The sequence below is a fragment of the Morone saxatilis genome, unplaced genomic scaffold (assembly GCF_004916995.1).
Source record: "Morone saxatilis isolate NCDOM2014 unplaced genomic scaffold, NCSU_SB_2.0 Contig7, whole genome shotgun sequence".
NCBI classification, from domain to species: Eukaryota; Metazoa; Chordata; class Actinopteri; family Moronidae; genus Morone; species Morone saxatilis.
In genome coordinates this window covers 15,912,309-15,924,032 of record NW_023340246.1, presented here as the reverse complement: position 1 = coordinate 15,924,032, position 11,724 = coordinate 15,912,309, and the positions used below count along the sequence as shown (strand labels likewise).

Below are 11,724 nucleotides of genomic sequence, written 5' to 3'. Positions count from 1 at the left end.
GTTATAATATACAATATAAAAGTTAGTAAAGTTTAGAAACCTTTTAGTGACTAGTTTTGATCTGGTTTGTGGCGAAAGACAAGGCTGTTAAAGTTTCATTTAATTGGAATTCAACTGATATTATTCGATATGAGTGTCACATTAACAAACTTTATGTTAATTCCTTTGTGTTTCATACTGAAATCAAAGCTCCACAATTAAGCTGCTGATTTGTTAACTTTGGTACTAATTCTAAAAAAAAAAATCACGTTACTTTAGGTCACCATTAAGTGTTTACTTTGAAAGTCCCAACCGGAAGCTGCATCGTTGTTACCGGCAGACACTTGACGGTGGTGGAGAAGAGAGAGTGGTGATTGTTCGGAGCGGCGGAGCCTCTAGCCCGGAGCGCACGCATGTTCAGTGGACTCGAATGGTGTGAAGCCCCAGATGAGGGTCTCAGACGTCCGGGAATGACAGCCGCTGTCAACGGGAGTGACAGCTTTCACTCTAAGCTACTCCACTAAAAAAAACCTCCAGCTGACACTCAACACTGATCCGGATCGGATCCAGCCCGAACCAGGACTATGCCAGAGATGGAGAAAGGGAGACCACCGGAAAATAAACGCAGCAGGAAACCTGCGCACCCCGTAAAGAGGGAGATCAACCAGGAGATGAAGGTGAGAGTGAGTTTTACCTCTGCCACATTAGTTTTTGTATCCAATGAGACGCGTTATTGACCGAGCGATAACTTCTGTGCGCACACACCGTCCTCCTACTCACGGGCAACTGCGCACAAATCAATGCTGGGAATAATCACACACATACTCTGTTTGTTGTCCATGAATGCTCCCCTTGTGTCTTTATGTAAACAATCCTACTTCATGGACACACTTTTTGTTGCAGACTTAGAAAAAAAAAAAAAAACACCGAGAACTTCAAAGTCTGCTCCCCTTAGAAGACAATAAATCATAATAACTACATGTAAACTCAGAAATGTCACACACATTGATGCATTGACGTTTTTGGTTATATGATGTGAAGAAGTGAGGAAGAGTAGGTTTGCCTTCGCCTTTCTGGTGACGCCATGTCAGGCCAGCTGTGGCCGGACGCTAATGTCCAGCGGAGATCCAGATGTGCGTCACTTCTTCCCCGCTCTTGCGGTGCGCACACTTGTTGTACCACAGAGGCTTGCCCTCATGCCTTCCAAGAGAGACAGGGTATTTATATCCTTTAAATAGCCAACCTCAGCCTTACAATGGCAAAAATGAATAATAAAAATCACACAATTTTAAAGGATGCACATCAAACTAAAGCTCCTATTCAAAGATAACGCTCAGTCGGGCATGTCCTTTAACAATCTCTCCTCTGGTGCTTAAAGGACAGTCACTGCACAGGCAATAAGAAGTTAAATCACAGTAACAGACATGATTCCCCTTCCACCATTATGAGCTTCTTACTGCATGGAAACTAATCCATGGATTGTCTGCTTTGTTTGGGTTTGGACACTGGCTATCTGAGAGTGTTGGCTGTGGTGGTTAAGGGATATCCGAACCTCCTTCAAGCAGGAGCTCAGAAATCTAAAAAGACAAGCAGTTTTTTTTTTTTGGGGGGGGAGGATATTCTGGCTTTTTCGTGAGAGAGGAAATGTGGTCTTTTTGTGTAAGTGGTTTGGATTGTAGCGCTTGATATCCAGGGGAGGTGTAGTGTTACAACTTAACTAATTTTAATCAAAACATGTGAAATGCTATCCCCGCTTGATGTGAGCCTGCCTGGGCTGAATCTCAGGGTCGGCCCCGGTTTGTTGCCTTTGGCTGCAACTCTCTCTGTGGTTTGGGATATGGCTTGTCACTCTCACAAAGCAGATGTTTGTCTGAACTGCCAAAAAGAAACAAAAACAACATTGTGGGAAGTGGAGGGCTGGGTGAAAAAAAAAAAAAAAATTGCCCGTCTTTCATTAACAAGAAAACAGAAACTCTAAATGAAACTGAATTGTATGCATATAGGAGAGTTGCCATCAATGTAGTCCTCTTGTACACCCAAGTTGGACGTGATGTGAAACATACAAGACTTATTCCTAGACATGTGCACCTCTAGGATGAGTCCAGTGATGAAAGGGGCAAGAAAGACAGTGAGAAAAAAAAAAGGACATTCAGGAAGGCAGGCAGACAAACTGATTTCTAGTTCAGCTGAGGTCCAGCCTGGTGTTGTCTCTGTAATACATCTGTTTCAACACCACATTCGGACCTACTCCCTCCACGTCAGCCCCAAGCGCAGCACCAGACACCGGATACTTAACTTTAATCATCGTTAGGCATATTTAGCTGGATATGATACCACTGCTTGCACTCACCCACACACTCTCCCAGACACACACACACAGCAGAAAAGTGAGCAAGCAAGGGAGAGATCCATTTCTTTGAGGCCCTAGTGCAGAGCAGAGGTCGGAGTGAGGAAAGCAGGGGAAAGAATGTGCAGTCAGTACTACAGCGCTACAACACCACCACAGCAGGCTGGCTGTGCTGGAAAAGGGTGAAACCTGAGAGGCAGCGCTGTGTCGGGTGTCAGGGCTGGAAGGTGCTGGGGTGGAGGGGAGGATTGTGAAGATGGGAGGTTGAGGGGGGGGGTGAGAGACAAGGGGAGGGACGGGGAAGCTGGGGAAAGAGAGAGAGAGTGGTGGACATTGGAAAGAGAAGAAGGGAGAGGAGTGGGGCATTTCCGAGAACCGTGGGACCTCGCTGTGGTGTAGGGTGTCCCGCTCTGATTTCTGCCCGTTCCGGATCAGGTTTCTCCTCCAATCCGGTTCTCCCAAAGCCACAGAGAGAGGTGGGTGGATAAAGAGAGAGACCTTTGTGTTTTTTTTTTCATCTGGTCGTAATAAAAAAAAAAGGGACCACACATCCCATCTGCGGAGAACAGTTTTCTTTTCTCCCTCTTTTTTCCAATTAAAAGAGATAAACAAAGGATGATTCATAGATTTCACACTGGTGTTAGGTTTTAAACCTTTCCGTCTCAGATTTAGTAAGAGTAAACAACTTGAATACATCATGGAAAAAGCGTCATACTGTACTCCACTGTGCCCGTATTCATTTCTCCAGCAAGGCTGGGGCTGAGAAAGAATCCCTTGCATTGATTCAGCGTAGGAAGGTCTGATTATGTTTAACATAGGATAAAAAGTTCCACTAACAACCCTAAGATGTATGGTCACAATTTCCCATTTGCAGGCAGGCTATGGCTCAGTTACCCTATCCCTTTACATAGAAGGTTCATCAGTGATTTCTTTTCCTCTTTTTCTCATGCAGACGTTTGCAGAAAGCACTATGAACGAGCTGCTGGGATGGTACGGCTACGACAAGGTAGATCTCAGAGACTCGGAGGCCAACGAGATCAGAAACTACAGAGAAAGGCGTCAGCATGTGTCTGTGCTAAAAGGTGAGGGCAGGTGTCGACAGTTCACCGCTAGAACAGGGTCTTCTTGAGTTTACATTAACAGGTTCTGCAGGTTTCAGTGCAGACATTGAGTCACTGTTTTTTCTAGACATACTCTCCTGTAGTTGCAACTTCTCACGTTTCATTCATTCAAATACATCTATTGTTTCTCAACACGTTTGTACCAAACATCAGTGTAGGGCATTGTTACGGGTGCAAAAGTTATTACAGTATCATTTAAGCCATACTGTGGATTATTGCTATTGTATTACACGAAACCTCTGAGTCATTAGCATTATATTACGTTTATGTGTTTCAGAAAACTCGTTGCCAAAACCCAAGAGTCTGGACACCAAAGTTGGTCATTCAGTCCTCACCATGAAGAGTGGAGAGAGAGAGTCCTCCAGTGTCCCCTCCTCTTCACCCTCCTCTTCCTCAACAAGTTCATCCCTGACCACACCCAAAGAGCACAAGAGTGCCCCTGTCATTGTCCCCCTTATAAAGCCATCAGCAGGTAGTGAGCTATGGGACTACAGATTCAAAGATATGATTTAAACGTATAGTCTTGCTGCCTTCACACTTAACTCATGACTTAAACGTAAATATGAGTTTCAGCAATCTCCTTCCAGGTTTATACTGTTAAATATAAGTATTATTATATTCAATAAACTCAGCTACGTTAATCTCAACAAGTTGATGTTGATGCTCAATAGCCTTACCTTGATATACATGCACCTTGTGTACTGTACATACAGGGCAAGAACTGTAGCCCTTTTAAATCTTTACTTACAATATTGATGTAAAAACCTTCAAACATAAGACGAAAATCTTTCTCACTGCTCAAGTGGTGCAGAAAATAAGAAATAACAAGGGTGCAGCACAATGTCTGGGCTCCCTAAAAGAATACTGCCCCAAGACTTCTTTAATTAATTCAGAGTAGGGTACATCCCACTGGACGCTTTGGAGCCCCTCCAGCTGTGAGCTAAGGTCCCATGATTCTGTAACATACTGACAGTATTCAAAGATATTCTTGGTCAGATAATTGGCTGAAGGATCAGTTTTTCTGGTCAAAAAGAGCACAAGTCATGTCTCTGGAGTTCTGGTGAGATTGAATAATTACACAGTCTTGCCAGGTTCAGACTACGCAACATGAGCAAAATTATAGCCTGATCCGGCGGATGTAGGGCATAGGGTGGAGTCGGGAATGATCATGATCCGGAATGATCTTGTGTAGTTTGTCTTTGTGAGTGACAATCGACGCAGCATCTGCATCAACAGAAAGTCTAGCATGTTATAAATGTTTTCCTTACACGTGTCCCAAATGTTGACCAGTAAGAGCACAGAGCATTCTTCTGTGCACAGCTGTAAACATGGCGAAGCAAAGAGGATTAACGTTATTGGTGCTGCAAGAGGGAACTGTGAAACAAAGGAAAGGTCATCGTCGTTTTTTTAAGGCTTTTTAAAGCCTGAACACAAGACAGCCAGTATTACAGACACTGCCACTGTTTGTATACATTGTCCTTCTCAGATGTCAGTTCCTCGCACCTCCTTCCCATTGACATCACGCAAATCGTGAAAGACAGCAAGCAATGATTAGTCAGGGACCAACGTGTAGTCGATAATGTCTCTCGGCCAAGTCACAGCAAGAGTTTATGACTATATAAAACAACAGACGATGATATTGTGTAGTCTGAACCTGGCATTAGTTTTAGCTGTTCACAGATATTGGTAGGTAAAGACTTCTAATATACACATACACCTCTTTTGGAGTTGTTTTAGCAAAGCTGTGTAGTAATACTTTTTTAAACTGCGCTCATTAATTGTCTTCTAACTCTTTTTTTGCTTTTCCCCTGCAGTGGAAGATGTACAGAACGTGCAGATAGTGTGTGTTTGGTGTCAGAAGGAAGGGGTAAAACGCTACTCTCTGTGTATGGGTTCAGAGCTCAAGAGCTTCTGCAGTGAAAAGTGTTTTGCAGCCTGCAGACGGGCCTACTTCAAACGCAATAAGGTTAGTGGTAAAATGCACAATACATATTAGGATCACTGTGGCCGGTGCTAAAAATTTAAAAAGTTGTGGTTTGTCCCTTTGTTGGTGAGATGTTGGAAATCCTGATCTTTATGGTAATTCATTATCTGTAGTTTCAGGGCATCTCTGGGCCATATCTTCAATATGATTTTGACAGGTCTTGATATTACTTATTGTACTCATAATAATTCTAAAAAGGCTTAAATGTAACCTGATGAAACCTGCAGAAACCCTGAAATTAGTTGTTATATTTTTGAATGTGTGAGTTCAGTAGATAGTAGACACACATACAGGTACTGAAGGTATATGAACAGTTTGTGCCAGCTGTGTCAGTCTCAATACACGGGAGACCCAGGCATCAAGTGGTTTCTGGCAGGTAAACAGACCTTCAGAAACAGATACTCCAGATCTTGTGAGGTCATAACTGATGGATTAATTTACAGGAATTTAGAAAGGGGGGATCTCTGAGAACACACTTTCTAGTTATTATGGAGGAACCAGTATAGGAATGGTGGGAGGGAGGTCAAAGTTTGCAGAGGACACTTAGTATCAGTTTCGTGTTAATGGAGGAGGGGCCGGCCATTAAGTGGCTTTGGTCTGGAGGACAGGAAAGCTGCAACTATGGCGAACCGCTCTGATGCACATCGCCATGATTTTTCACCTTCCATTACAACATGGATATACCCTCTTTAGAGGTGCAGTGTGACAAGCAGCTATATCACCTTTCACCCTCACTGTTGTTTATACTATGGTAGGTTTATTCACACGTCAACAGACAAAAAGGAGGGCTGAACAGACTTTGTGTGCAACAAGCCCTCTAGTTTTTCGGAGGTGGGGAGGAAAGCATTGCCGTTGGCTTGTCACTGCTTGTCTGAGAGGAAAGCCAGGAGGCCTGGGGCGAGGTGTCCACTTTCAGTGCATACCTTACCTTCAGCTGCCTCATGTTTCGTAACTCAACACGACTCAATGGGTCACAGAGATGGGGGAGCACTCAGATCCACAGCCGATCAGCTTACATGAATCAAAAGGAATTTCCTATATTAATACTGGCAAGGCCATTAATAATATGACAATACATCACCTGCATTATCTCTGTATGCAGTTGCGGAATTGTATCAGTTTCACAACACAGTGATTTCCCTTTGTTGTACTGACCTTTAGGGTTTGGTGCCCTGCATAAAGTTCAAACTGCTTCTAAACTTGATGACAAGGCAGTTCATTTGAAACTATTTTTTGCTCTTGTTATGTAAGAAGCTCAAATTTGGATTAATGACCACAGAAGGATTCCAGTATAGCATTTTGATTTAAAGCAACTGCACCAACATCATCATGAATTGAAGAATGAATCCATCAAAAGTAGCATGAACTCAGGTCTGACAAACTGCTTCATGTCATGTCTCTGTGGTTTTCCCCTGTCAGGCCAGAGATGAAGACGGCCATGGTGAGAGATCGCCTCAGCACACCCATACAGAGGACTCGCCCAGACTGGTGTTGAAGATAAACAGCAATGTCAGAGTAAGAGGACACTATCAATGCATCTTTTGTTTTTCCAATGTAAAGTATTATTATGAATACGTTACAAAATTACAAGCAACAGCTTTATACACATGTAGCGTGCATTCTTCTTAGATTCAGAGGTTGGCAGGAAGTCAAACTGTCTCCCATTACTGTATATTTGTATAGAAAAAGTTTTTAGCTAGGATCCATCACTTCAATAACCCCCCACAGTCTCTCTCCCCTGTACCACAGGTATGTGATTGGTGCAAGCATGTCCGTCACACTAAAGAATACCTGGACTTCGGTTCTGGCGAGGAACGACTCCAGTTCTGCAGCACCAAGTGTCTGAATCAGTACAAGATGGATGTTTTCTACCGAGAAGCCCGCGCAGCTCTCACCAGCTCCAGCCCAAGCAGACCTAGTCCAGAAGGGAGGCCGGACAACATTATGGCTGGACAAAAGCTACTCACTCCTGAGTCTTGGAACAGCAGCAGCAGTGCAGGAGAAGCTCGTCATAGAAACCTTTCCCCTAAAGGGCCTACGCCAATCCATGGATCAGCAGAATCCACCTCTATCTCCTCCTCAGAGGCCACCTCTTCTAATTCCAAGGTCCCTGTCTCTGGGCTGAGGACACTGGAGAGACCCATCCAGACTCAACATCCCTCTGCTGTGGAGGTGTCACCTCACTCTGCCCCCCATCATCCTCCACCCCCTCCTCGTCCCACTCTGGAACATCAGCCGGTACCTCAAATCCACATGCCCTTCATCAGACCTCCTCTTCATGCTCAGGGCCTGAAAAGCCCCCTTGCCAACCCACCTAGACACCCAGGCCCCCCTTCCAGCCCTATCCACAGACCTCCTCACTCTCCTCACCTGCAGCCCCCAACCTCCTCTTCCATGAATCCCCCTGGGATGATGCATCCCTTCCCAGGAGCCTACTTCCCCGGCTTGCACTCTCCTCCTCTGAATATGATGCCAAGAGGTCCTGTTCCAATGCCTCCCATGATGAACTTTGGTATTCCTTCCTTTAGCCCACTTCTGCCCCACCCCACTGTCCTGGTGCCTTATCCCATCATTGTTCCCCTACCTGTCCCCATACCGATTCCTATCCCCATTCCAGTCCCTTCTAAGGCAACCCTAGAAACTCCAAGTCACAGTGGTGTTATCCAGCTTGTGCCAGAGGGGGCAGACAGGAGTAGATCCAGGGCTACCAGGCCACCATCTCCAGGGATCCCTGAAGGGGACAGCAGATTGGTAGCCAACAAATTGGGTGGAATTTTGACTCAAGCTCTCCCCTCACCAAGTGACCCCAACATAAGGGACATAGATTGGGTTAAAGCAGAGAGGCCATTCCCTTCCCCAACATCCACACCCCACAGTGGAGCATCCTCTCCAAGAGCACAGTACAATGAATCCCCCTGCTCAGCCTCAGAGTCGGAGGGGCTGGCAGATTATAAGCAGCAGCAGTCAGAGCGACAAGTCATCCAAAGGGTTCTTCAAAGGACCCAGGTGAAGCTGGGGCCCACTGCAAATGGAGTGGTGGACCTATCAGGGCTGGGTGAGTCAGGAACAGGTCAGGGTACCAAATCAGGGCTCCATGACGTCATAAGACCCACCCCTCCTCTACCACAGTCCCCTTCACATGACACTGTCTGCCACCACCAGGACTCCCACACTCCACCTTCACACACCCCATCCAGCCCCACAGGGAGCAGCCATCCATATGATGCCACGTCCTCTGCCCTGACATCCCAGGACCACAGTCCAAATGGCATGACCTCCTCATCCACACCCGCTAGTCCGGACTCCTCCTTACCCCAGAGAGTACCAGCACCACCCCCTGACCCTGCACTCAGTGAGCTGGAGGCTATCAAAGAGAACAAGTGTTCTGTTGTTGGCCCAGTGCAGGTTGAGGGCCCAGTCAGTCACTCAGAAGAGCCCTTAGCAGTAGTCGGGGAGGTAGGAGAGGACCCCCATGTTCCTGATGAGGACCATGCCTATGCCCTGCCCACAGCGCCAAAGACAGCTGGGACCACCACCCCGCTGCTCTTGCCCAAACTCAGGGACAAGGGTAGCCTGCGGAGCCCTGCTAATATGCCCAGTGCTGGAGACATGGAGCCAGCTCTGAAGAGGCGATGCCTACGAATCCGTGATCAGAATAAGTAGAGGATGGAGGTGAGAGATTCTACTATAAGGCGAGGCAGTAAAGACAACATTACTTTCACTTGCTGTTCTTTCTGATATTACTGAGCTGCACATTGGAAGAAGGGAGAGACTACTGTACCTCATTATCTTACTCATATGAAGACATGCTACAAGCAGTCTGTAGGTGGGATTTACAGCATTTTAGAGATTGTCAGGTGTCAGGATACTGACTGCTTAGTTGCATAACCTTTCTAAATCCCACTGCATTGTTCTGTGTGGCAAACCCACCCATGTGGATCTGTGTTGGTTAAATTAAAAACCAGCAATTATTTTTAAATGCCATTTGATTAGGAATCGGAAAATGTGTTCATACACACATTCACACATACATATAGCAAGCTTAATCACAGGTCTTATAGTATGCGCGTGGTCACTAAACAGCATGGCGCCGAAGAGAGAGAATCCCAGTAACCTGGCACTCCTCTGGGGTCTTATGTTACAACAGGGGAAGGATGTGGAGGGCACAGGCAGTGAGAGTCACTTTGAAAGGCGATCACTTGACCACAACCTGACAGTCACAATGCTTTGTTTGCATGGCAGCCTGTTTTGTAGGCTCAGTTTTGCCAAGATATGTGAGTGCATGTCTGTTTTAGTGGGATGGGGAGATTTTTTACATTTTAACCAATTAGCTGATGCCTTTATCCAGAGCAGTTTGCAATGTATGAGAAGGTAGCAGGGTCAATGTCTTGACAAGGACAGATGGCTGCTGCTAAATCAAAACCATGACCTTGAGGTTATGGGATGGTCTGTCCAACCTGACACCCCAGACAGAGAGACAGATCAAGTGAGGTTGACTAATTGTGACTCCAAAGTCAAACTGTTGCTCCTTGCAGAACAAGGAGGCAGTGCAGACATCTTTCTGAGGTCGCTGTAGAGACAGAGGTGATTGTCAGGCAGACTACAAGGCGCTGTAAATATGAGAGCCAGCCCTCAGCTGTGATAGAGCTCTGGGGCTTCACTAGAAAACACAGGGGCAGAACCAGAGCGCTCCGATTACGCATGTCATAATGACACCCTGTTCTGGCGTCTCTCTCCCATGTATGACTTTAAAAACTCTCCTTTCCCCTTTCAAGCCTTTTCCTTCTCCTCACTCACCACCGTTTCCCTGGCCAACCAGATGTTGTTGTTAGAATACAGCAGAAAATCCCTCCTTACTTTGGACCAATCAAAGGGCCCATTGATGTCACTTGCCTGATTGGTAGTCAAAATGGCTGTTACCACCACCCGTCGCCCTCACCCGTTGGTATCTCGCCATAATGAGATCATGTTACCATTTTACTGTATGTCCTGTGATTAATCTACTGATATTACAGAGATGGTTTAGATTTCAACTGGCCTGCTTTTCTCTCCATTTTCTCTCCAAGGCCATGGGTCAGATTAATAATTATGTTTTAAAATGATGGTTGTTGATAACATAAACCTTTATCTTAAACCCCAGATGTTTTGTGTACAAGTTAAATGATTCCCTTTCTCTAAATGAGTTCCCACTTTGCTCTTTGTCTTTTGTTGTGGTTTCATGCGTCCCCTTAGTAACCAATACATATGAAATCACAGCATGCTGCTTGTGTCGTGCAGATGGATTTATGGCCTTGCGATGTAATGGGAGCTGGCTGCCTTATGTGAATGACTTTAGCTTGCCACCTCTGTGTTCTAAGCCGAACATTGCTGTCCAGTTCTATTGTCTCCACTGCTAAAAGTCTTTTAAAAAATCTCCCACTCTAACAGAATCAGCAGCCAACTAAAGGATTTCACCTCAGGAAACAGCCCGTTTTTTCGTCTCGGTTTTCCTTGCCTTTATTTGGGATATTTTATAGCCCCGTGTAATCCGATCCCACCACATGGGTATTCGCTGAGCGTTTGAAACTAAAACGCAATGAGACAGAGGGAGTACAGAACCCTGGTTTGGCCCTTACATGTGAGTGTGTGTGCGCGTCTGTTTACATTTAATATGTGTGTTTGAATGAAAGTCTGTGTTAGTGTGTGAGAGAGAAAGAGGCCAGATGTTCTTGGTTTGATTGTGCCCTCTGCAACAGTTATCTGAGTGTTGACATGACTAAAAGCCTCATTCTCAGTGTTTATGTAAAATGGGCGGATTAAGGAATGAGTGTCCAGAGCAGGAGGGGTTGATATAAGATATACTAGAAATAGAAATTACACAGAAAAAGCCCAGAATGTATAACATCTCACTACTCTTTCTCTTTCTTTCTGTTTTTTGGCTCTCCCTCTCTCTCCACCTAATGAACAGACTCCCTGTTTAACACTGTAATGGTAGTGCCAGATTCAGTGCCACGCCCTCTTGTGGACAACGCCAGTGCTAACACCCTCCAGCCAGTCCCCCTGCCTGTCAGCCCACCAGAGTGTTGCTCTGCCTGTAGACCAGCAGGGTGCCAACCCAGGAAGCAGTCCAGATGGCCATATTATCACAAGTCAACGTGGGGGAAGAACACAACACAGTCACACATTTTGTCCTGGACCAAAGAGTATTGTTGGCTGGTGTGTTATGTTGTGTTCAGTGAGCGCTTGATATGGAGCATCTCAGATCTTCTCCCTGTCTGACATTGCCCTAAAGTGTGTCTGTTTGTGTGTGTGTG

At 45.6% G+C, this 11,724-nt stretch overlaps 1 protein-coding gene across 2 annotated transcripts; it reads left to right on the top strand.

The window, feature by feature from the left end:
- The first annotated feature begins 313 nt into the window (after positions 1–313).
- Positions 314–11,718, top strand: LOC118340404 (sine oculis-binding protein homolog). 2 transcript variants are annotated; one of them, XM_035678345.1, is made up of 7 exons: positions 314–656; positions 3,279–3,408; positions 3,725–3,919; positions 5,262–5,413; positions 6,851–6,946; positions 7,181–9,103; positions 11,379–11,718. In XM_035678345.1, exons 1-6 carry the CDS (start codon positions 564–566, stop codon positions 9,092–9,094), a joined length of 2,580 nt encoding a protein of 859 aa, XP_035534238.1. In that variant the 5' UTR covers positions 314–563; the 3' UTR covers positions 9,095–9,103; positions 11,379–11,718. The 2 variants fall into 2 exon arrangements, with proteins under 2 accessions (XP_035534238.1, XP_035534237.1); XM_035678344.1 differs by having other exon boundaries at positions 7,160–9,103.
- Positions 11,719–11,724: the final 6 nt, after the last annotated feature.